Source organism: Egretta garzetta, unplaced genomic scaffold, assembly GCF_000687185.1.
Source record: "Egretta garzetta isolate BGI_Z169 unplaced genomic scaffold, ASM68718v1 scaffold5, whole genome shotgun sequence".
Classification (NCBI taxonomy): domain Eukaryota; kingdom Metazoa; phylum Chordata; class Aves; order Pelecaniformes; family Ardeidae; genus Egretta; species Egretta garzetta.
This window is the reverse complement of record NW_009259707.1, coordinates 738,919-766,166: the sequence shown is the minus strand read 5'-3', so window position 1 is coordinate 766,166 and position 27,248 is coordinate 738,919. Positions and strand designations below refer to the sequence as shown.

The window sequence follows — 27,248 nt, the reverse complement described above, 5'->3', positions numbered from 1 at the left end:
CTATTTCTGGAATTCCCTGGGTGAATTTCTCTCCCTCTCTAACTTCTCCCTCTCCCTCTTGCTCTGTTCGTGAACATTCACAATTTCTTCATCTCTGACATCAAAGCACAGGAGTTCAAGTCGAAAACTTGGCTTCCTTCATGGAAAAAAAAAAAAAAAAGAAAAAAGAAAGAATGCTCATAGAACATACAGCAATTACTCTAAAAGTAAATTTTAGAGCCAGTGATCCAAGCATGAGGCTATTTTACACACTTCTGTCTTCTTACCACATAACAGAATAGGAGCATGATTGCATCTTTTCTAAAAGATTACTAAAATTTGTCTTATAAAAGTCATATGTGAGGAATTTTTTTATTGCTGCCTCTGATGACTAGCGTCGGCGCTTACTTTTTGCGGTCCTTGTCTCTCTTCAAACTAACAAGAGGGGTAGAAACAGATGCTTGTGATTGGAGTAATTCAGCATTAGCTTTCTTCTCAATAAACATAGCTATTTCATCTTCTAGAGCTTTTTTCTTTTTCTCTAATTTCAGTTTCACTTCTCGATGCATTAGCATATGATGTTCAAATTTAGTCTGTACCTGTTTAAAGAAAGACAAAATATGTATTTCCAACTAGTAACACAAGGTGGTGATATCACAATACAAAAACCCTCTGCAACTGAACAGTAAAACCTACCTCAACTTGTGTTAAAAGTCACAAGACATTGCAGTTCTTTCCAAAAACTGTTAAGACTGAAAAACCACAACCCAGAAAAATAATCATTCATATCAGATTGTTCTCATGGAAGCCAGGCTACCACACACAAAGCACAGGTGGAAACCATGGAAACCATGAAGTGAAGATTTCTTACTAGATTTTACTGTATCTTTATTATACCAAAATTAAGGAGGCCTTTAGAAAACAAGCAATTACCAACAGAAGGATTAACTCAGGATCTCTCAAGTAGAATCTACTTCTCTAAAATCAAGTGGGCAAGGAATCATACATACTTTAGTTACACAGGTATGTATTTTCATATAGATATAAGATTTTGATATTTATATTAATTAAATTTACATATTAATATGTACACACACAGTAAGTCTGGTTGGGGAAGTTACTTGTGGGCTGCCAGAAGTTAGCTGCTTTTCTGCAGTTCTTTGACTGTTGTTTTAATGTGCTGTCCCGGTTTCAGCTGGGACAGAATTAATTTTCTTCCTAGCAGCTGGCACAGTGCTGTGGTTTGGATTTAGGATGAGAAGAATGTTGCTAACACACTGATGGTTTAGTTGTTGCTGAGCAGGGCTTGCACCAGTCAAGGACTTTTTAGCTTCCCATCCTCTGCCAGGGGCACAAGAAGCGGGGAGGGGGCACAGCCAGGACAGGTGACCCCAACTGGCCAAAAGGATATTCCACACCATACGAGGTCATGCTCAGCATATAAAGCTGGGGAAAGAAGAAGGAAGTTGGGGATGTTTGGAGTGATGGTGTTTGCCTTCCCAAGTCACCGTTACATGTGATGGAGCCCTGCTTTCCTGGGGATGGCCGAGCACCTGCCTGCTGGTGGGAAGGAGGGAATGAATTCCTGGTTTTGCTTTGCTTGAGTGTGTGGCTTTTGCTTTCCCTGTTAAATTGTCTTTATCTAACCCCATGAGTTTCCTCACTTTTACCCTTCCAATTCTCTCCCCCACCCCACTGGGGGGGGAGCGAGAGAGCGGCTGGGTGGGGCTGAGTTGTTGGCTGGGGTTAAACCACAACACTTATTAATGGATTTTAGTCTCCAAATGCATTTTGACCAGTTTAAACCTACTGTGAAGTTGTGCATGATAACCAAAAGGTACTTCACCCTTCCTCACTTCCTATCTCCCCACACATAAACTCTCCTACAATCCTGCTTCTGTACCCATCTGTATTGGTGTAACTCAATCTGAGTGCAGCTATACTGGTACAGAAATCAGAGATTTATTTCCATCTTTTGCAATGAAGGGACTAAGAAATCACTAAGATTATAAGTATAGCAGTATGCCTGTTTTACACAGTACAGCCATCAGATTTTATAGAATCATAGAATGTTTAGGGTTGGAAGGGACCACTAGTGGTCATCTAGTCCAACCCCCCTGCAGTGAGCAGGGACACTGCTAACTAGATCAGGTTGCTCAGAGCCCCATCCAACCTGGCCTTGAATGTTCCCAGGGATGGGGCCTCCACTACCTCTCTGGGCAACCTGTTCCAGTGTTTTACCACCCTCATTGTAAAAAATTTCTTCCTTACCTCTAGCCTGAACCTACCCTGTTCTAGTTTAAAACCATTTCCCCTTGTCCTAACACAGCTGGCCCACAATATACCCACATATGGCCCACATATAAATGTGTGTGTATGTACATATATATACCATTCATTTATTTCATTGCAAGAGTTAACCAGATGCATTGCAACAACATGTATACCAATAAAACATTTAGGGTAGAAACAGTAAGGTCCCAAGCGACTGTATGTCTCAGGAGTGGTAACGCTGCACATTGCACCAAGTTTCCTCTAAATGAAAAATGTGAAAGACATCTTAAGTATAACAGAAATTCCTGTTTTTCTTTAGTTTCCAGACACACATACACACTTCTCAGAGAACCAGCAGCAAGAGTATATGATAAATGTTCTTTAGGATTGACTGCGTGATCACTTTCACACCATCAGGAACTGGGAAAACTTAGCCACTCCTCATAAGACTTGTGCTCTTGTTTGCTTGTGTCTAATCAATCTCCTAATCCAATCAACCTGTGTAATCACTCTGCTTTTGATTTTAAGCATTACTGCCCTCAAAATATTAGGAAATTATAAATATCAACTAGTTGTTATTTTGCTAAGAACTTAACTGTTCCGAAACTCAGCAAACAAACTCAAGACAGGCAGGCATGCTTACCTGTTGCTCTGCTTCTTTCAATATTGCTTCTTTCTCCTTCACTCTCTGCACAAACTCTTGTCTCATCTCCTCCTCTCTTCTTTGCAGTTCAAGGTAGAACTCGTGCCTCTTTGCCTCGTAAGCTTCCTGTAGACTGAAGTAAAAAAATGTAAGCAAGTCTCCAGCATGCTGCTTTATTCAATGTGGAAAACCAACAATCTGGAACATTATTTAAACAATTAATATTCATCTGAAATATTAATTTCTACAGCTCCCCACATAAATATTCATAAACAAACCTAAACAGAAGCAAGCAACTTACTTTTCTAAATTTTTATTTAAGTAAACAACTCTGAGTAAAATTATTTACACTAACAGCTCCTGGGCAATTTACATTTCAAAGTAAATATAGCATTTTAGGAAGCTCATGTTCTAAAAGACTTGAGTTACAACTTTCTGCCTCCAAAACACAGAACCTTTTTCTTTAAGTTACTCATTAGTAAGACACTGAAATTGCCAGAAAAATCCCCCAAAACTTCCGCATCGTGAAACCTCAGTCTTAAATAGGACATTACAAAAACAATGCACCTGGAGCATTAACACAACTAACAAACTGATTATTCCTGTATGAAAAAGGAAAATAACAGAACCTTCAAAATATATAGCACTCTCTTCACTCAATGTCAAAATTTAAATATGGCAATTTCCTAAGTAGTTCAGCATCTAAAAGTTACTTTCCAACATGCATCAACCAAAACCTCAAGACTGCTTGTTTTTTCCTGAATCCTCTCTCCCAGAAGCTAGTATACTGCATACATACCACACTTATATTTGAAATTATATAGGGTATGTAAATTAGTTCAGATCATTAAGCATATATCTGGCAACAGAACAAAACAGGAATTAATTAAAAAATTTCTTTACTTTTAAATCTGTGCCTCCCTTCCCTTTTTTTTTTTTAAAGTTACCCTTACACACGAGAATTTTTTTCCTCCAAACCATGTGGTACTTGACATTGAGAAACTTCTTCCATATCAAAGCATATCATAGCAAATCAAGAGGTGCTGGCAATTTATTCATATGCTACTAGAGGTTTCACATTTTCGGGGTATATACTACCACTGCTGTCACCACAGGGCTGGCAGGAAAAGTTCTGCTTTTCAGAGAAAAAGGAATGGAGCTTGTACACAGATGTACCTATACACCACAGAGCACGCTACCCTTGAAAAGCATACCTGCTAAACGATACAAGTTGTTCCAACAAAACATTTACCACGATCTTCTCTTAAGTCACAAGATTCCAGAGAGGCAGAATTGGTGGATCAGAGCTGTGCTAATGGTTATCACAAAAACAAAAGGATCTGTCCAGTACCTTGCAGGACACAGGGCTTATGAACGGATCAAACGATGGGTAACGTTCTAGGTCTTTATTCTGGGGCTATTCTCTTACACCATTCATCTTTTCTAACACCTCCTGAGGGCTGACTAGTCAGCCTTTCTGAGCTATCATGAGCTACTGTCCTCTGCCAAGTATCTCATGCCTTCCACTCTGATGGAAAATAAATATATATGTATATAAAATATTTACATTTGCTTTATATTTTTAGTACGCATACACACTTTTGCACCAGTTTTTAAGTCTCATCTTTTACTGTTTCTATGAAAACAGTTTATACATGGAAAGACTTACAAAAAAGAACATCTAAAAACTTAATGATTTAGAGCAACAGTAAGCTTAAACAGCTCTCTGCTATATTTATATTTACAGTGACTGGGCAGTTTCTCAATCATGAAGTTATTTCTATTCAAAATATAATCTAAAGAGAAGAATCATCTTGAAATTGCATATGCACACTTAATATTTGTAAGATCACAAGCTCAGAGCACTTTTCCTATTCTATCTTATTTGACCAATACATTGCAACAAATTTGGAAGAACAACATTTTGGGGTTTGTTGGTTGGGGGTTTTTTGGTTTTGGTTTTTTTTTTAAACAGCTGTGAAGTAGCTTAGGTCATCCTGAAATTGTATCGGCCATGTGAAACAATGGCATGGTTTTCACAGAGGTATATTAATTCATACTATCTTTAAGTTTAGACAGCATATGTAATAATAATAAAGCTACAGCACAGGTTTTTCAAGTGCTAGCAATCTCCCTACACACACTTTTGCGGCTCTGTGTCAGTTCTGCTAGCTAATGTGCTGCCTTTGGGTGCAACAAAGCTGCTAGAGTAAACACTAGACGAAGCTAACATGCTGCAATCGCACCTTCATTTCATTATGTGGACATCTTTAGACTCAACCTAAGCTAGTTTCTCAGGTAAAAGCAATTTTGTCTTGAAATTAGTAAAATATTAACTCTGAAGACACTGGATTTACTAAGCAACCAAATTACATGTGTAAAGAAGAGGAGAAACAAAAATGTATTTTTTAAATCCCCCTGCCCCTGGACTAAATTGTTCTGGAAATCATAAAGATAAAATTAAAACAATTTTCCTCTTCTGTCTTTGGCATATCAGCAACATAATGATCCAAACAGTCTTTGGTTTTAGAAGGTTTGAGGAGGGCAAAATAGTTCACCAGATCTTAAGGCAATCCTTTCAATATTACTGCTTCCATTGCTCACAGTAAAACCTTTTTCCATTTACCTGAAGACTGGTTTCACTGCTTCTCATATAGCACATTAGGAAAATCAAATTCACAGGTTCTCTCGTTCTTCTGGGTTGGACCCCTAGAATTTTATACTTTGTACAAAACCACTTGCAAAATGAAGACATTAAAGATAATTATTTAAATAGTGTATTCTTATTGAAGTTTTGGGGGAAGGGATTGTGAAGGAAGTCTACACCTTACTAATCCACCACATACCTCATAACAGCACTATCACCTACCTTTCTACAGAAGCATAGCTGTGACATACAGTTTTTCTATCTGCATAAGAACATGGAAGCCTAAATATAAAGATGCAAATCAAATATGTTATGTTCATAAATAAAGACTCTGATTGAAGTGAATTCAACTCTTAGTGGAACACAATGTTTGTGCATTTTGAACAACAGAGATATTAACACAATATTTTATAGTTTATTTATAATTTTAAAAAGCTTTCAAATTTGAAAACTACACTTGTGACTTTTTGCATAACGTTAGACTATCAATTAAGGTTTATCAGAAAAACAAAAAAATTTAGAAGTTAACTAGTGGCAGGTATTTTTAGCATGGTCCCTTGACTCAGTGAACTACCAAAATTGATATTAAGCAACACTAAGGATGTGGCAGATCTAAATAATTATAATTTTCCCAGTGGAGGCATGAAAAACATGTATTTTGGATGTGATTCGGTCTTACCATAAGGAGGATAAAATATTTAGCTCAAATGCAAAGGTCTGCAGTTGGTCAGATGAACTCTATTCCCAAGTGACTTCTTAAGGAAGAAGTCTAACAGCCTTTTTTCAGATACTAGGTTTCCTTTCTCAGAAAAGGGAAATAGTCATATCAACCTTCCTCTGCATGTGAACTTATTCATATCACTGAATCCTTCCGTTTTTCTGTCATCATCCTCAAAATAGACTGAAAAATGAACACATTTTTGTTCGAGAACTGCAAGGTCTGAATATTCCAGTTTCAGGGAGGAATAAAGCATGGAATACATGATTGCTCACACATTGAGAAACCAAGACATTTACATTACAATTATGTTTAACTGCAACGATGATGAAGAACAAATTGTAATTATGAGTACAGAAAAACAACTAAACCAGAGAATGATTAACATCAGAGAATCCAAATATGCAAGCATACTGCCTGAATATCAATCTTTGGCTTTTTTCAACAGACCTTTGCCTAGTTTTCTTCTTTCAAAACAAGAATGTCCTCTTAAGCAACAACATAGCTTAGAATGGAAAATGGACTTACAAAATGTCCCACTTCAAAACAGTAGTAAAACATCTAAGCTCACTAGGTTTGTATATATTTAGAAGGTTTTTTAGTTGCAAGCAGTCTTTGTGTCTACATTTCTGTTTTCAATTATCCCAAATTTTTCCATTCTGGACATCTCAGTAATTATCTGTTGCTGAGACTGGCCTGGAACTAGGAATTCATGTTCCTAATAGACATAATTGGACCATCAAAAAGGCAGGACTAAACCATCCACACAAAAAAAAAGGTCTATCTTCACATTTCAACAACAAAGAAATGCAAGTCCCACTTTTAAGTATTAAAAGATGGTAATAAAAGCACTTCCTGGATTTTATGTCCAAGAGATACTGCATACAATGCATAAACCACCACCCCACCCCCACCCCCCAAATATTCTGCTATCCACTGACTGCATTACATAAATTTTGCCATAACAGGCTTTCCAAGCCCATTCCTGATTGGCTGCTGTTCATGGCTTGGTAATCAAATTATACCTATATGACTGAGTTTAGCCTTAGATGGCATTCCGTTTATTCCCTGAAGCACCATATGGTAGATTCTTCATTTTTAAAGTGGTTTACCACATGTTATATTTTAATCTGATATGGTACACACATAACTGTAATTCTCATGATCTTTTGGAATGATACCCCACTATAAGACTGAACTCTTCCATAAAAAAGTTTTGTATACTCTTTTTGCAAGGGATATGAATGAGATTAATTAAGTTACCAATTACCCATTAATTTAAGTTATGCTAATTACTGTTATCCAGTTTAAATAAATAATGGTTTGACAGAATGCCAGTAAAAACCAGGTGTCCTTAAAGCAGCAGAATTAATGGCCCAAATTCCCATGGATGATTTTATGTTCTAGTCTCTCAACGACTGTAATACTCAAAAGTCCTGCCTACATCCTTACACCTTTTTAACCATACAATTAGTGTCCCTCCATAAATCCTAAGTATTCTTTACTTATTGTGAGTACTCTTGTGGATCTTTCACGTGCAGTAGCCTTAGCTACTTCCAAATCACCCATGGCCTTCTTGTCCTACTGCAGTACTGCCAAGCTCCCAAGAATTTCTCAAGATAGTACTTCATTCACAAGTAAGGATTTACTGACAACAAAAGCACGTTGGCTGGCCAACAACTGGTAGGAGCAGAGGTCTTCTGCTTTTCCCACAGTGAGAACACTAACCATGTAATCCCCTGGAAGCACCCAACCCTCTACTGAAGTTTGAAAAAGGAGAGTTGGTTCATAAGCTAGCAGGGAGAGACTAACAGACTGATGATGTAAACTTCTTCATTAACCAGATTTCCAGGGAAAATGAAGTTAATTGTTAGAATGCAATTGCAAATAAACAAGTTTAAAAGTTATTATAATACAAATTCACACAAAAAAAAAAAAATAGGATTAGGGAATAGGTATTTTTAAAAGTGTACACAAGAGAGTCACTTCAGACTACTACTATCTTTATTTTCCCTCCTCACACCTAGTAATAAAGATGCAAATATATTTTTCCGTTGTGTGCTGAAACCATCTCTTTCCACATCTCGCATAATAAAATAAAGCTTGCCAACATGTTTTTTCACATGTAAGTGTGAAAGCATTTACAGATGTCTGCCTACAACCTATCTCACAAGGTAGCTGAAAATCCAAGAATTACTGGTTTTGCTTTGCAGCGGCATACAATTTTGGATGAAAAAACTACTGTTGTACTTTTAAATCCAAAAGAGCGGTACAAGAACTTCACTGGCAGCTTTTGCACAACATGCCAAAAGGCAGGGCATGTTAGCTACTCAAGTGTCAATGTTCAAATGCTACAAACGCCAGTGCAGTAAAATTGGCCAATTATTCAAGTCTAGCAGAATTCTTCTAAATTTACATAAAATAACCCAGTTCAGATTACCAAATTTAGTATGTAGACAGCTATATCACAGGCACAAAATATGACTTCTCAATATGCACTTTGATCATTATTTACACAAGTAGCATGAAATTTTAATCATCAGTCATATACTGCTATGCAGTATTAACTATACTTTTAAACTACAGCTCTTAGAATCCATATGTATATATTGTAAATATCTTTAAGGACAAAGAGGATGACAATTTAATAACAAATTTTTGCCTAGAGGAACAGGATAGTCCCTATTCTGAAAGATATGTAAATTTACAAGCCAGCAAAACGGGAAGCACTGAACTTCCTCTACAGAAAGACATGTTTTCTATCACACTGCTGAGGATGACACTTTTTATCATTTCCTCAGTGGCTTCATAAAACACATTATGAGTAAAGCTGCGTTAGTCTGCTAACTACACTACATACAGATCCTCTAAAGTCTCTTCCTTTTTTATGGTATCATCAAAAGTGTCTCCAAAAGACCAAATGCCTTCTCTTTCAGACCTCAGTGTCATTCATCATGCCACGTAACTGAGGGACAACCACACATCCTTGATCCAGTCCCACTTTTCCTGTTGCAGTAAATCTGGAAAAAAGTTAATTATTATAGATTCTTATGGAATACCTATTCTCATCCTTCCAAAACAATGCCATTTTCAATAGATGGATATACCAACACTAAATAAGTGTATTGCCTTGCCACAAAGCTCTCAATAAACTGACATTTAGACATAAAAACTACACACCAGAGGGAACTTAGCTTTTCTGTATCTCCACGAAGCAATGCATTTCTAAACCAATTTCTGAAGCGTAAAATTAAGACTTCAGAAAGAAGTGCCCACATCCAGCATCCTTTGCCCATGTTAATCTTATTCAATTATTATTGTTTGAACAATATATAAATTAGACATACTCAAAGTAAAAGAAATGCTGCTCCATCAACATTCTATGAGTTACAGTAACTGCAACTGCCTTAGAACTTCTGTGAAAAGTACAGATGAAAGCAAAGAATTCAAGCTACTAAAAACAACTGTTTGGAGGGAAGCCATTTAAAAGTAATTTCTTTTTACCAGAACAGAATGGTTAAAGACAGTCTGATCACTAAGTAAAAACGAGAAGTAAACAGACCAGTTGGTTCAAAGCACTAGAAATTGTTTTTAATGCAAAGTTGTATTTTGTTTTTATGTCTGGTTTAAGTTGGTATTTCCCACCATGACGATGCAATAATAGCATTTTGTTAAACCATGAAGGCTTGAACAACTCCTGAAGCATCGGTTCTTCCCCATCAGGATTCTAACCACTTACAAAATACAGTCCCATGCATACAATGACCAAAGGAAGTTGGAGGAGGGAGATGACAGAATTGGGAAAAAAATGATTAAACAAAATGGGTATAGAAACTGTAAATACCTCCTGCAGAAAGCAGCTTTACCACACGAAACAACCAAGTGTCTCTAACAGTCTGCTTAACTTTCCTTTGGAATCCTCTGTTAACTTCCTACAGTCTAGCAAGAGATTTCTTGACCTGAAAGGCTAGATATTTGTTATTATGGCAGATAATGTGGGAAGCCAACAGCATAACCAATGACTTTGTAAAAGTTTTTGTTTCGGTTCCTTCTGAACTTTGAGTCCTATCAAATCAATGTTCAGAATCAGACATTATTAAGAGAGAAAGTAAAACAACATGCTAATATATAATGAAAACTATTTAAAGGGCCTAAATTGCATGTACCTGAAGAATACTGACATTCTCCATGACAAAAATTAAAATCCCCAGGTTTATTCTAAAAGAGAAACATTTCAGAAGTACAACTAACTTGTATGCCCTTAAAAGCAATGCCCATATAATCCCATATACTTCTCCATGAAGATAACTGAACGAACAGCTACATACTTACTCTGATTTAAAAAAAACCAATTTTTTCCCTCTTAGAAAACCTATTCTATGTATGAACCCTGCTCTGTACTGGGTTGATACAGTCAAATGTGAAATGAATGGATGCTGCAAGCAAGTGCTGCACATGAAGTCCTTTACCTGACTGGTTTGTTCTCAGGGCCAATGTCTCTGAAGCCCATCTCTTCCAGCCTGCAGCGTCTGTACAACTCATAATGTCGTGCATGAGTCTGCTCTCTTAAGTCTTCCATATTTGTGCAAATAAGCATCTCGCGAAGCTTTACAAAGTCACAGTGGTTCTCATTTTCCACTAATCAGTTAACAGAGGAAGATTTCATTATTATGCACAAGTAGCAAAATTGTCAAAATACATTTTAAACAGCATTGAGATTAATTTCTTCTGTTTTCTACTAATCATTCCAGGATATTTCCTTATACTTTCTTATAATTCATTATACTTCCTTATAATTTCTAATATACACATTGAAGCACTAACTGTAAGTACTGGTGAGCATGTTCCAAAACATCCTCATTTCCTGTTCGAGTTGAACAACAGTAAACTTCTCTCTTTTTCCCCTCTTCTTTACTGACAGTCATAAAACTTTGAAATTTGGTAGTGCTAGAGGCACTGCCACCATAGTAACCTACCCAAATATGACATACACCACCTCATACCCTGATTCCAGGGATGCATCAGTGCTGATGAAACTACCACTTAGTGCACACCTCAAGTAATTGCTGAACTGCTTAAACTGTTGATCCGAAATACAATCAATATGGCATCAGTGAATAATACAAGCCCCTTTTAGTATTGGTGAATTTTATACTTCAGCAACAACAAAATCTCGTAAAAATGCCTTTGAGAATTCATTTACCTTGTACAATGCCCCATGGGTACTGACGAGCTTTCACCATTTTGTTTCCAATTTTCACCTCTTCCGTACTTCCCACTATGGCAAATGGTAAATGCCCCTGTAAAAGTCACACCAATACAGTCTTATCTCTCAGCATTCTTATGCCAGAACTGAAAGGGAAACACTTCAGAAATAAACTAGGTGGAAAAAACACCATTTCAGGAAAAGCCAACAGGCACTTCAACCCTAAACCCACTTTGAAAAGATCACTAGCTAGTCAAACTACTGGTATAAAAGTCAAGCCTCAATAACAAAACCAGGAGGAGTGGTTGATGGACCAGATGGGTGTGCTGTCAATTCAGAGGAACCTCGACAGGCTGGAGAAATGGGCCAACAGGAATCTCATGAAGTTCAAACAAGAGCAACGCCGAGTCCTGCACATCAGGAGGAATAACCCCATGCTCCAGCACACGCTGGGGGCCAGCTGTCTGGAAAGGCACTCTGCAGAAAAAGACATGGGGTTCCTCGTCGACAACAGGTTGGACCTGATTCAGCAGGTTTGCCCCAGTTGCAAAGGTGGCCAGCTACATCCTGAGCTGCATTAGAAGAGTATCAGCAGTAAATAGAAAGCCGCTCTAGAATGCATCCCTCTCATCCGCATTCAGCCAGAGTTCCTATCCCCAGTAAGTCGTGAGATGATCATAGGTTTGAACCCGAGGTATGGTTACTGCTCTGGGCTCAGCCAAATGGCCAGATATACAGGCTGGGCACCGACTGACTGTGTACTGACCCACAACAACTCACCAAATAAAAAGAAAATATCATTAACTGAAAATAATTCACTGAAAGCACCGAGTATGGAAGGGGTAAGTACCAGACAACCACCTTTCCCCACAGCAGAAGGACCTGTTACTGAACGACAGCCTGCACATCCTCGCTCCCTGGCACAAGTGACAGAGGCCGGGACTGCGGAGCCATACGCTCCAGCATACCGGCTCCTCCTCCCTACTTTCAAACCCCAGTACATGCAAACATATGTTCATGTTCATCTACAAACATATGCACATGAACAGCAAATATAGGGTGCTCAAAGCAAAGATGTCTAGCTTCACAAGCTTAGTTGAAGCTGGCAGATACTCCTGGGAGGATGTGAAAGGACAATAGTAAAAAAGCCAGAATTATATCTGACTTTTTAATCCCCAGTGAAAACTTTTCCTAATTTCAAATGAAAGTACTAAATAAAAGGAAAAAGCAGATGGAAGATTTGCTAGCATAAAGACCAGAGAAAATTGGAGAAACGAGGCGCTAAAGTACTTCTCCTAACAGATGTAAGGTAGTATTTGCTGAGGAAAAGAACAAAGCCAATCTATCTTCAGTTGCTGAGCCAGAAAAGAAAAAGCCTCCTAAAACAAGTGTAGCAACAGCAGAGGGACAGGGAGATTTGCAAGTAGGGGGAAAAAAAACCCTAAACATAGAAGCTTTTTAAGGCCAGAGAAAAATAAGCAAACTTGTTATATACAAACCCATAAGCCTCAAGATAATGGTGAAAGAACAGGCATGAACTGGCATTAGAGAGTGATGCTTTAGTACTGAAATATTAATGTTTTTTTCATTTACTTACATTCATGATGGTATTAATTTTAGAAACGGTTTCATCATCAGTTGGAAACTGGTATATGTGGACGCCACTACTAACTAATTCACTCATGATTTTGTTCTTGAACTTCTGTAGTTCGGTTTTAGCAATGCTGTCTGCTTTGCCTATAATTGGTATAATGTTCACCTATTAATGATACAAATTATATGAAATGTGTAAGACTTCAATTTTGAGGTGACAACTTTTATAAATTAAATTGTTTGGTGATAAGCTCTTTAAAACTTCCCCCACAGCCCAAACTTCTCCATCAATTAATATCAAACCTTCACAAACCATGAAAAATACATTCAGTGGCATAATTAAACAAAATAACAACAGATTATTTAGTATACTCCCTTAATTGATTCTGAGAAAAGGACAAGGACAGAGGTCTCACAGTGAGATACTCAAAAGAACAGCAATGCCTACTTGTTAACTAAATGACATTAAGTATTTGTATCTCTACTAAAAAAAGAGATTGTTTTAGTTTATAGCACTGGAGGACATGGTTCAGGTGTTAAATGAAAGTTGACAGTTTAAATACACAAAGAAAAGGAAGCTGGCTAGCAAACCCTGCCTGCCCCTGAGCCTCTTCCTTGGGTTCCTTTCAGCTACAACATCTTGTTCACCTCACCACTGCAGCAAAGAGTTTCTGAAGGAATGACGAAGACTGAAGAATCTTGCTTACCAGTCTTTACACTAATTATTCAGAATTCAAAATTCAGTTCCACTAAGATAAACTGACCTATTTCCTAAAATAGTTATGACAGTAACTTAGGAAGGTAGTAGATGCCAAATTTTTCTTAAAAATACTATCACCATTTCCCAAATATGCATTTTTCAGAAATAGATACAGAGAATTAATGCCAATGTCCAAATATTTTGGAAGAACTATACAAATAATTCTTCCAGATTTCAGGAGACAAGAGTTTTACAGAGTTCCTTGATCACAGATGCAAAAAGGGAAGAAAAAAAAACACAACACCCCCCCACACACGTACTTTTTATTCTTCTGAATATTCTGTCTGAATGGAAATGACTAAGCATGGAATCTCAAGAACAGATTCAAAATGGAATTTTTTGAAATGTCTTCTGTCTTCAGCAAAATGTCCAAATGAAAAAAAAGCATGCCAACTCGAAATTGCGACTACTAAGATTACCTGATGCTGGTCCTTAATTGTGTAGCATGCACAACCTAAGCACATATGGGGTAAAATACCTAAAATCAAATAGAAGGCTAGGATTTTTTTTTTTTTTTTAATAACTGAGTTAATTTAGGATTGTATAAACAATCTGTTACAGCTAGGTGTAATTCACAGCTTCAATCAAATTAGCTGAGGGACATTGATTTAGGTTTTCTATCATATAGCTTTAAAAATGGACGGAACAGAGTCCTCAGAATTGAATTAACCTTTACTCTGTCTTTTCAACATGAAAGCTTTTCAAGCATTTGTTAATTAGGAGAGAATTTCTTAGATAATGAATAGCAGAGAAAAGACTACTGAGGAGACAAGTAACAAAAGAAAAGCAAAATTGCCAGAAACTGTGATTACATCTCTCAACATTGATGTTAAATCACAACCACTGTATTACAATTTAAAAGCAATACTACTCTGGCTTTAGATAAGCAACACAAAAAAAAAAAGTTATCTTTGCTTAACCTGTTAAACAAAATTAATTCCTGCTTGCAGCATCTAATGTTTACTTGAAAACTAGTATCTCAGTATTTTCATCCAAGAATAATATTAATTGAAAGGACACATTTGTACTAACAAGAGACTTAAAATTGTATTGATATGGACCACATACACATGTGCCCCAAGTCCCACTGCTCCCTCCTGTGCCTACTAGTCCCCTCGGAAACCAGCTGACTCCCTTCCAGCCTCTTCCCCAGCTTCAACTCTCAACAACTACAAAAGTGAATTTTGCTACAAAGCTCTAGGCCATTAATACAGAATCACTTTAACCCCACATAAAAAGTCTACACTTGCAATAAAACTAACAGTCCTGTCCTTCCCCTTGCCTGCAGCTGCTCATTGCCAGGTAGAACTAAAATCTGTGCAGCTGTCCAAGGAGACAGACAGTTCCCTAACCAAGCAAAAATCTTTAGCTTTCAGTTTAAATCTGTTGCCTCATTCAGGCAACTGGCTGCCCCAAACACTGAAGCATGCACAATGGCAAGAAGCAGCTGAGACTGCCTCATTCAATAGCAATGCAGAATGACCATACGCAGGTCATTCTGCAGGATAAACTTTATCCATGAACATTACTTTGCTGTTTACTAGCACCAAATTCAGCCCGCTGACCATCCTCCTGCCTGGAATGCGAAGTGTGGCTTCCCCCTCCCTCCCCTTTAAAAAACATGTTATTACTCTAAACTAAAATTTTCATGTAACACATTACATTAATGTCAAAAGATCTGTTGCTCCTCCATGCTACAGAGAAGGAAAAAAATACATATACTTGAAATTATTACTAGTTGATATCTTGCAGGCTGATTTCAATGTACCTCTATGAATCAATACAAAAATTTCCAAAGATTCTTTTTGAAGGAAAAAAAAAAAAAACCCAAGCTCAAACCCTGCAAGGTGGACTCATGTAATTTCCTGACTTAACAGTAATCTGTACATAACTCTGCAAGAATTACTTAAAAATGCAGATGTATTAGTTGAATAATCACTAGTTCCCAGGAAGATAGCATGCAGAAGAAGATTCCTTTAATCTGTGAATGAAACCTGGCTGGCCTGTAGTGATTTCAGTCCTAAGCAAAACTATAGGACTTTCCAATGTCTAAAAGCTAGATGCCAAATTCTTCGCTAGTCATCTGATCTATAAGCAATAGAGAAAAATTAATTGCCCACAGATACGTCTGGCTTTTTCTCCCAGGGTTATAGAGAGAGTATAGGATGACCCTATCCTATTCCAAGAATCCTCTTTACCTCTGAGCTGTGTAATCTGGTCTTGTTTTGTACCAAGCAGACTGTAACAAAAGCAGAACAGTGCACACCTTGGTGGATTTAGGAAGAAACTGAAGACAACTTCTGACATACACTCAATGTATGCGTGTTGCTGTACCACCTTCTCTTTATGGAATCCTGTACTCAGCAAAGGCACCCAGGGACTTCCACATCGCAAGTTCTGGACAATGCAGTACTAAAAGCATCACAACATGTTCCCAAGGAAATGGAAACCAAACTACAGTTAAAGATTATACCTTTTTTGTGTGTGTACACACGTATATTTCTGTAGTAAGATCAGAAAGTATACTCCATTGCAAAGGGATAAAACAACAAAGTTACATGCTGTTCATGTTCCCTCTGAGCCAAAGCAGAACTTTAGAGTAGGTGGCTAGACTTTAAAATCCCCCAAAGCAGAAATACTTCTGTTTTATCCTGATGGAAAAATATTTTCTTGGGATGCTGGGACTCATGGATCTATTTCCTTTTCTCTTTTGGAAGAAACTGTTTTATAGGGAGTTCGGTAAAGAGAGGGCACAACCTAGAAACCAAGTATTTTTGTGGTTTTACACAACCTCCAACTTCAAAACTCAGAGTAGAACAATATGCTCCATGAAACTGTAGCATTTTCTAGTATCAAGGCTCTTTAGCTATCTATGCATACTACAGAGTAGTTTCACAAACATTTTAATCTGGCATAAACCAACACCATAGCAGAAAGGAGTGACCCTGCCCTCCCCTACCTTCGCCCCCACCATACCTCCCCTTCCATTTGCTGTGCTATTAAGAAAGTTCAAAATGCAAAATACATCCACAAACAAAATTATAAAAATACCAAACGTGCTCATCAATCACAAATAGACAGCTGATTTAATCCTTGTTATCTCACAAACAAGAAAATGGAGAAAGAAAATTTAGCAGGAGAGGCTCTAATAAAGCACAAAGGAAAGGGCTAGAGCAACAGCAAATGCATTTATGCTTTCAAATTTCTCAAAATGTCAACAAACCAAACCCAAATGATGTAAGGTTTCTTAAAATGGGTTAAACATTTAGCTTCATCCAGTTCACACAGCCCCATTAGAGGAAGAAAGTTAAGAATTTAGAAAGTGCAAGTAATCACAATAGAAACTGCTATTTTAATGCTTTCAAAACAAATCAAGGTGTGCAGTTTAAAACACTATCTTAGAAGAAGCCATGCTGGCAGGGTGCTCTCTTTATGTTACCTATAATAAGAGAACACGATAATATGCCTCTTCATTATCTATAACAAAGATCTTCACAGTGCTGCAAAGCTTTTTATATGCCAACCTTCCAGCAGTCCCAAAACTCAACAGTGAACTAGAAACAAGCTTAATTAGAAATATTACAGCACTCATGGAGGGTGCCCTATCTAATCACAGTAAGATGTTAACAGTTTGTTAAAAGTAAAGTTGGCATGGTACTAATTTTTTTTTTACTTTTTTTTTTTTTTAAGCCTTGTTGTGCTTCTTTTTTCAGTGTTTTTGCTGGATGTCTCTCTTTCCTTTTGATTTGTAAATAAACAGATGATGAACTGCAAGCTACTTGACGAACCAATTTATTCTGAACTTAAGGTGTACCAGTACCAAAAAAAAACCCCAAACCAAAGACATGGATATAGAACTGAAAGTAGGTAGATTATCTAAAAGCTGCAAGATGCTTCAGAAAGTAAGACAAATTCTTAGAACTCTGTTTCAAAGTCTTACCTTGCTGTCTAGGCTTTTCATGGTTAACAAATCTAGGGTTTTTAGGGAATGGCCTGTAGGTGAAATGAAATAGAGGCAGACATGGATGCGAGTGTCATGGTAGCTAAATAAGGAACGTTTAATTCTCAGTTCTTCCTGGAGATAGGCTTCAAATTGTGCATCTATATAATCCACTATTGGCTGATAGCTGTAAGAAATAAAATTTAACAACCAGAGATTAGCTACTCCTGAACAGAGCCAGACTAAGAAAGGAATTCCCTTTGTATTGTTTTGTGGATTTTTGCTTTACATGACAAAAGGCTGCTCAAGTATCTACCCAGTACAGCAGTAAATTAAAGGTACAGAGTAATCTTGATTTCTGAAAGGCTACTCAAAAAAAATTGTGCACCTAATATAGATAAAACATCTCCTAGCTACTATTAGTGAAAAAAGCTACATAAAGTTAGTTATGATTATAACCGATCTTCCCAAGTGATGTTTTATAAATTTTTGCAATCAAGCTGTGCACCTACAGAACTCGAATACCATAAAGATACAAGAAACTTTAGATACAACACAAGAAAAGAAAGAACATGCAATTACCAGTACCAAGAAATAGGACCTCCTTTATCTTCTGAAGATGAAGTACTGTACATGAGAGAGCTCTTAAACAATAGACAAAAATTGAAAAGGAGGAATGTAAGAGAATGGAAATCTGATTTGCAATAAGTACAGTTTAAGTATACTTTATCCTACTTAAAACCAGATTATAATCTGCTTTCTAAAAGAAAGTCTTGCTAGATGTACAAGCAGCATGCACTTACATTTCTGCTGCTACACCAAGTTTATAAACCAGATCAAATGCTATCAAAATTCAGAAGTAGTTACTACAGACAAAATTAAATGAAGGACTAAAAGGCAGCTCCTATACCACGTATCAAAACCTCTAATATCTATACTAATACCTACTTGCATCTCATTCATTCAAGTTGCCAGCAGTAGCCATTTTCCAGTCACATCATAAGCCATAGCTCTCATGATAATCTTAATGTGACTCTCTAACCCTCATTTATAATTACCACCATTTAGGCACTCATATAGCACAAAGGATTGCTAAAATTCTTTACAATTAAGGTGAAAGAAACAAAATCTGCTGAGAGACAGTTCAATATTTTAAAATCTTCATAAAGGCAGAGGCTCAAAAGAAGTTCTGAAAGACACTAGCGTGGTACCTCTGTATCTTCTGATTAAGCTGTCCAACATAAAATATAAAGGCCTTCAGTAATCCACGTGATGTTCCTTCCGGTTTAAGGTCTTCAATACGTTCCAATCAAATTGTTAAAAACGCTATAGATCTAATCTCTGTAATCTACAGCACCTTATAACCAGTTTGGTTGTTTAAAAAGTCTCCCATTGACCTTCTCCCCTCTTTCCTCCACCCCAAAAGAAATTCTAGTCACTATTGCTCATCTTATTTACATACATTTATAAAATATTATATCATAAAGAAGAGGCAGAGTTCATCTGATTTCTCAAATAATTTCCTAGATGAGAAGAAAAACATGTTTACTTTGGTACACAGAGAAAACAGTTAAGCAAACAGTTGGAACATATGTAAGAGAAATATTTGCTACAAAGCTCAAAGAAAAAATCAACTTGCAAACTTGCAATTGAAGACCAAAACTTCTACATACCATGGCAACAAGAGAGCACTTACCTATCTTCTTTGTTTATCTGGTCACCAAATCCCACTGTATTTACTATGGTCAGCTTCAAAAGAACATCACTTTCCTGGAGTTCATAAGTCTGGGCTCGAAGTCGTACATTTGGCAGAAAATGCGTTGACACAGGGTCATCAAAGCTGGTGTTAAACAAACTGTTTATCAAGGTTGATTTCCCACTTCCAGTTTCCCCTGAAGTTAAACAGAAGGGTTGGGGAAGACATTTTGCACATGAAATAAATACCTGCTAAGCACAAAAAGTGTTGTCACAGCAACTCAACAAATTTACACAAAAACTTGTCAAATGATTTCTCCAAGCAAAATGGTTGCTTGCATTCCTCTTTCATAATGAGCACTAAATATCTTTTAGTTAATTTTTTCATCCTACAGGTAAGAGAGAGTTAGGTGCTAATGAGTAATAAGCAGAAGTCTCTTGAAACTTTGGTTTCTTTAAAAGCGTGAACTAATTTCCTACTAGCTGTGAAACCACGGGGGGTTCAACACAGGGATTTTATGAGTAAAGGTAAAATACTAGAGCAAACTTTTGATAAGTATAGAAGTACTTCAGCAGTACCACCTTGGAATTTTACGATTTTTTGATCTTAAGCTCTTTGTTACAGTAAAAATGGAGTGTAGCCCAGTTTACTCAAAAGAATCCAAGCTGCCGCCCTTAAATCAATAAATGCATGCCATCCATTTTCGACATTTTTGGTCTTCATATTGTTTATGAAAACGCTAAATATAAAAACAAAGGATGGATACAAATAAGCAAAGCTGGGGGAAGGTTCCCATGTTCATGCTTAACATTAAAGAAAGAGTTTAACATTGCAACTGGATTTAAATTCCAGTCACTTCCTAAGGATGGGTATACTACTAAAGCCTTAAATCACCCAGATAATACTCACCAATGCAAAGAATGTTGAAGCAGAAGCCCTGCTTGATGGATTTTTTAACCAGCTGATCAGGTAAACTACCAAAGCCAACATGCCCGGACAAGGATAAGGTTCGATAGCCATCATTTTGCTAAAGAAGAATAATTTTAAAATATATTAGTGAGCGAGTTAGTGAATTGCAAAGAAATTAGCAATGGCAACAAAGGAACTCCACTAGTAAGCGAGAATTCATTCCTTATGACTCACATGAAACCAAGGAAAGCAAAAGTCTGAAAAAAGTTTGTCAAGTCAACTTTATTCCATGATTTCAGAAAACATTCAAATTTACTTTACAGCACAATTTGCAGGCTCAAAGTGAGGTCCGTGTTTTGCAAAAAAACCAAAACCCATGAAACACGAACAAAATAAAGCAGACAAGTACAACTGAAAATGTAAACTGAAAACTGTAGACAAAATATAGTTGGTTTGCTCCAAGAAATGAAGAAAAAAAAAATTAAAAACAATTTAATAGGCAGAATTCAAGATAGAGACCATAATTACAGGAAGGTGTATGTTATCAATCAGAACTCATTCTGAGTAGCTGGAATGGAAATTGTTATTTATGGAAAATAATATATTATTTACACACCAGAACTCTAAGAGATAATATCATATATATTATTAGAAATGTCTAGAGGTTCACATGCCTTTTTGGATGCCAGCTAGCAATCTAGCATCATGACAGCAAGGCAATGAGCATACTAAAAATGCATAAGATTAAAAGGAAATATCTTGGTTCATACAAACAAACTGTATTTTTAAACAAACATTCCGTATCAAAAGTGTAAACAGTGACAGGTCCACGCTATTCTTTCTCTTATGTTTCCAATCCACATGCCATTACTGGTTCCTGGGAACATGTATATAGCTAACAGTAGGAAAAAAATTATTTAACACTTAGAAGCCCATAAAAGCACCACCTTTTGTATGCATAGCAAGTTTCGGAATTCTCATAGCTAAAAAGATACGGACATTCCTCACAGCAAATACTCATCCCCTTTGCACAGGACTTCTTGTGTGGGACTACAGACTGCACTGACTCTCACTGTAGACTATTATAATCAGATCACCTCCATTTTAGGCTAATATAATGGGGAAAAATGTGTAAGCAAAGTGAATGATTTCAAGCAAAAATATGACATATTACTCTTCGCTGGGTTAAAAACTGGCTGGGTGGCCAAGCCCAGAGAGTGGTGGTGAATGGAACTAAATCCAGTTGGCGGCCGGCCACAAGCGGTGTCCCCCAGGGCTCAGTTCTAGGGCCAGTCTTGTTTAATATCTTTATCAATGACCTGGATGAGGGTATTGAGTGTGCCCTCAGCAAATTTGCAGACGACACCAAACTGGGTGGCAGTGTTGATCTGCTTGAGGGGAGGAGGGCTCTGCAGAGAGACCTGGACAGGCTGGATCGATGGGCCGAGGCCAACTGCATGAGGTTCAACAAGGCCAAGTGCCGGGTCCTGCACTTTGGTCACAACAACCCCATGCAGCACTACAGGCTTGGGGAAGAGTGGCTGGAAGTCGTTGCAGCAGTCAACCCCAGAATGAGCAAAACTACTGTCCATACTAAAAGAAAAGAAGTCGCATTTTCTGTTTTATGGAGTATTTATTCCCTTTTCATGCACGTGTCAAAACGATTGTTAGTGTTGTGTTGTGTTATAAATCTGTATGCTGTTAAGTTTAAAATAATCTATAAGAAATCTGTCATGCTCATTAATATAATACTGTGTCACCTCGAATACTGTGTTCAGTTTTGGGCCCCTCACTACAAGAAGGATGTTGCATTGCTGGAGCATGTCCAGAGGAGAGCAACCAAGCTGGTGAGGGGTCTGGAGCACAAGTCATACGAGGAACGGCTGAGGGAACTGGGGTTGTTTAGTCTGGAGAAGAGGAGGCTGAGGGGAGACCTGATCGCCCTCTACAGCTACCTGAAAGGAGGATGTAGTGAGGAGGGGGTCGGCCTCTTCTCCCTGGTAACAGATGATAGGATGAGGGGGAATGGTTTGAAGCTGCGCCAGGGCAGGTTTAGGTTAGATATTAGGAAAAACTTCTTCACTGAAAGGGTTGTCAGGCTCTGGAATGGGCTGCCCAGGGAGGTGGGCGAGTCCCCATCCCTGGAGGTATTTAAAAGAAGGATAGATGAGGTGCTTAGGGACATGGTTTAGTGGTGGGATGGCAGGGTTAGGTTAAAGGTTGGACTCGATGATCTTAAAGGGCTTTTCCAGCCAAAGCGATTCTATGATTCTATGACTGTAAAAAAAAAAAAAAAGTTTATTCAAAGCATGTCTGAAAAAGAAATTTGTCAAGGTATTCTACCATATGGAAATTAATTTTAAAAGGGGCTGATAAACACTGAAAACTGTCAGTATCCTGTCCGTTTGAATACAAGTGTATCCGAGATAGAGTGGCAGCACATCTAACAACTGTAGCTGCACAGTCTGATAGCCAAAGCACCTCTATCGCCACCAGTGTAAGACAAACCATGAAGCCTCCACGCCAAAAGCCAGCGCAAGAAGCTCAGCATAACCATAGAAGGGAAGCCTTTCATCTTCATGTTACCAGCCTAAACCCAAACCGTGCTGGGCTACCCTCAAAATCCCTGCATAGCCATCTGTTACTCTCCAACAAAAAACCCAAGCAGAAAGAACTTTATTTCTTCCAGTCCACTTGGATTTCAGTGGACAAACCATCAATACCCACAACCTTACTGGCCATTTCCAGAGGTCATTAGAGTAACTACAAGGTCACCCACAAGAGATTAAAAAGCATTTCACTGAGGAAACTGGTATTACAGCTGTATTTATGGTATGAAACTAAAGGGCAGAAACAGAGAACCGGAATCCTTATAGCCATTAACTCCATAATTTCATTTTCAAAAAGAAGAGAGAGATTAATTGCAATTTAGCAAGTAAAACTCAAGAGTTTACTGTTTTCTGGAAACAAAAATCAATTTTAATTAGTCCTTCCACTATTATATTGGCTGTTTATCACTGAAAATTTGACCAAATTTCTGTGTGAAACAGAGGACAATGAGAAAGAATAAACGTGCAAAACAAGGTGCCTTCTCTGGGTTTTGCTTCGAAAGTCAAACCCACGCTTGTAACTCAACGGACATCTGGCTGTATCACTACTTAAAAATTCATATCAGATACCCAAGATGGTTAATTTCTTTGAATTCCTAAGCGTTTCCCAAGGATGCTTCTTATGGATATGTATTGCAGTCAGGAAAGAGAGTAACAATTTCTGCAATAAGTATTTATGCAATTGCCAAGATATTCCGAGACATCTCGAATTTGCTGCTATTTTAAGACAGAGTATTTAATCTTCCTTCGGTACATAAAAGTTAATTTAATGAGACTACGCAGTTATGAGTGAAAATTAAAACCATTTTTCTGGAAATGTAAATATATAAAAGTGCATGGCAAGTTCTATGTCATTTCAGACACAAGACAAAAAATTGGCACAAGACAGAAAATTCCTGGTAAACTGTAAAAACAGATTGCAGAACCTGGTATTTAGAACTTCCCCAGTAAATTGTGTTTTATGCACAGCTTGCTTCAGCGCTGTCCTGGGGCGGTGAGGAGAGATACCATCTTCACTTTGTGCATGAGGAGATGATACAAAGTTATTAGTTGAGATAATAAAGGGGAAGACTAAAAGAGCAGGAACACAAATCTTGTTCACCCCACATGTAACTTAGCACCTTAACTACAAGATCATTCTTTCTAGTTCTTTCTATAAGAGGTAATGACACAGTAAACCAAAAAAACTAACCACCCCCCCTCCAAAACCTCATATGTTCACCAGCAGGGTGACCCGACAATAAGAACGTCAGCAAGAGAACATACATGACCACAGGATAGGGGAGAACAAGAATTTCAAGCAGAAATAATATTATTTATATCACTCATGAGAACATGTTTTAATGTCTTGTCCTCAGGTTCTTGTTTTAAAGAGAGGACTGATAAACTGAAGGATGTTCAGAAAGGGATAAACCTGGGTCTCAAAAATAATTTTTACAGAGGAATAATACAGAAAGATAGACAGTGTAATTCTTTCAAGAACATGGCCAGAGTTTACTTGATTACAGTACATATCATGAGATTTCTAGTAACATACATGCGCCAAAAAAACCAAAAAAACCAAACAAAAACGCAACACTACATTACTAGCAAAATTTTAAAAGCTAGAGACAGAAAGATGAAGAAATATATCTACTTTTTTTAGGGATTTTAACTGTTCAGGGATTAAACTGTTCAGACAGTTGTCCTAAGACACAACGGAGTCTTCAAGAATCGGTGTCACCAAATATACTGCAATAAAAGCTCTTTAGGCTAAAAAACTCTCAAGGAATATTGTGCAGCTCAACTTGAGACAGCCTCAGTTACACTCATTTAGAAGCCTCCATTCTTGCATGTTTATACTTCTGTTCCCTGTGCAACAAACATTACAGGAATGAGAGCTACTGTTTGCATTTGGAGGCTCACCTCCCTCCACCTTCCTTATGGAAAAATCACTTCGTGAACCTTCCATCTGACATCAGTTGGGGCATTCCCTTAATAGAAAAGCAATAGCCGGCATTTTTCCTCCTGAAATTTTCCAAGGGCATCACATGTCTCTCCCTCAATGTCAGCACCTCATACAGCTTCACTCTGCTACAGTCTAGCAAATATGCAGAGAAATTAAATTCACAAAACTGACCATGTGATGCCTGCCTTCTTACTGCTTCTCAAGGAAATATGTCATCCAGTTGAAAAACAAGTTACTACCATATCTCCAGTTCAGCAACATGGTGACAACTCAAAAAGTAAGAAATGTAAATCACGCTGAAAGCAATTAATTCACCATATCAGCCAGTCTTTTCAAATTAGTATCCATTGGAGGGAGCAGCCGAATTATGCCTGAAGAGAACATTTCATCCAGCTTTATTCAGTGAATAATTCAAAGCTTGTAATCTGAATGCTACGAGAGCTGTCATATTCCCATAAATACTTCCTGTTTCTCACTGCTTCCCCAGAATTCATACTCTCATCAAAATAGCACACGATATAGATCGCTTGAGATGGTCCAAACCACATCTCACTCCTTCCCTGCCCCGCTTTTTAAAGGGTTGGTAGGACAGCTTTCACAAACTGCATCGGGATTTCTGCAAATTTGGTTAAATCAATTATATTGCTTTACATAAAGTCCTCTTGCCCATTACAAACAGCGTGCAAAGAAAAATCATTGCCTGGGACAAAAGTAACATTTAAAAATTGGGGCTTTTTCTTTCAGAAACAAACTAAAAAAATTAGTTATCTTTTAAATTTTCTGCCTATTTCAGGCTAAAACTGCACAATGCTGAACCATGCCACAGCAAAAGCTGTGCATCTCTCTGCATAAGCCTCCTGCAGAACCAGACTTGCAGTCCAGGCAAATAACCAGGTTGCCACTCAGCTTGTAGAGATGAATGAAATTTGTCCTCCAAAGCTTAAAGTAATGAAGGTTTGTGTGCTTAGGCAGGGGGCGAGGGTCCTGCCAGGCCCAGGCAGCGGCGCAGGGGCCCTTGGAAGGATGCCTGGGCATCAGCCATGGGGACGGATGACAAGACATTAACGTGCCCATGGGCACTCCAAGTATGACTGTTTCAGAGCCCTGAGTTTTCCACTATCACAAACAGGTGTGGACACTCATTAAACCAGAAAATCTGTTTTCATTTTCCAATAACAAATTGCATTACTCTCTCACAGTCAATTACTTTACTAATAACCCAAGTTACATTTAATCCAGAAAATATCAACGTTGTTATTGCCTCATAACACATGAGGAAGTAGGAAACTAAACAGATTGTGGAAGCAAGTAGAAAAATACTTTCCATTCTTGGGTAGTCAAAATCTAAAATATAGATGTGTGGGGTAGGCACGCATACCATTGACATCTCTTGATGTCGATACATGCGTGAGAGAGAGACAAAGAACAGATGGGATGAGTAGAGGGAACAGAAAGGAAACCTTGGCAAAATGACACAGAGGAGAACAGAAAATATGGGAGGATGAGGCAGAAAAAATACAAAAAGGAAAAGTTCATGAAGATGCAGAGTAAGAAAGGAGATACATTGAAAATTACATGGCATTAATACATCAGTCTGTTATATAAAATAAAAAGCAACATACAGGAGACAAGTATGGAACAAAATATTCCGCCAGAAGGTGTGTAGGGGGGAAAAAAAGTATTGGCCAAAAGACAATTCAAAGAAAACTCATTTGACAATTTCATTCACAGTTATCAGGTAATTTATTCAGTCTGACAGAAACAGGAGACAACTTTTAGGGACTGGTCCAAACATCAGAAGCACAGGATTCTTCCCTCATATCTTTCAAATGACTTCTTACAGAGCATTCTGGTGCACCAACTGTTTTCCTTTTCTAGCCCACATCAACACACATGACAGCTGAAGTTGCCTTAAGCCATAGGTCACCACAAGATCTCCTTCATACACGTATATATGGAGAGACCTTGGAAGGAAACTTAAAAAAAAATAGTTGTTACATTTTTGCCTGACGTTACCTCTGAGGAAACTTCTTGAATGCCCTGAAATCACCCAGGATGTGCAGAGCAAAAGGTGACAGCCTTGTCAATAGAGCACAGGGGCATGATGTGCAGGCTGGTAGTGAAGACAACTCCTGCACTGTATTTTGAGGTATTTGGGAACAAACAAACAAGCAGCAAGCAGAGCCACTTTGCTAGTTTTCCAGCTGTGATGAGGTGATTTCACAGACAGCAGCATATTCGTTTGTAAATTCCACCAAGGCCTCTCTTCACCAACAGGCATTTAAGTAACTTGAAAATCTAGCACACGTAGTACCTGTTCCTCCAT

General features: G+C 37.8%; 1 protein-coding gene across 1 annotated transcript; it reads right to left on the bottom strand.

Annotated features, from left to right (window-relative positions):
• On the bottom strand, nucleotides 1-27,248 carry SEPTIN10 (septin-10). The gene is made up of 12 exons (XM_035894355.1): nucleotides 27,237-27,248; nucleotides 20,982-21,023; nucleotides 20,366-20,483; nucleotides 19,457-19,652; nucleotides 17,761-17,947; nucleotides 13,065-13,226; nucleotides 11,465-11,561; nucleotides 10,731-10,899; nucleotides 5,766-5,825; nucleotides 2,897-3,029; nucleotides 388-578; nucleotides 1-136 (listed from the first exon to the last, which is right to left on the bottom strand). Exons 1-12 carry the CDS (start codon nucleotides 27,246-27,248, stop codon nucleotides 1-3), a joined length of 1,503 nt encoding a protein of 500 aa, XP_035750248.1.

Excerpts from the sequence above, each read along its gene's own strand:
- SEPTIN10 (XM_035894355.1), bottom strand. Across the intron at positions 5,826-10,730 it reads CCTGAGAACAAACCAGTCAG|GCTTCCATGTTCTTATGCAG; the intron begins GTAAAGGACTTC and ends CTTTATATTTAG. Across the intron at positions 3,030-5,765 it reads AGCTATGCTTCTGTAGAAAG|TCTACAGGAAGCTTACGAGG; the intron begins GTAGGTGATAGT and ends TTTTTACTTCAG.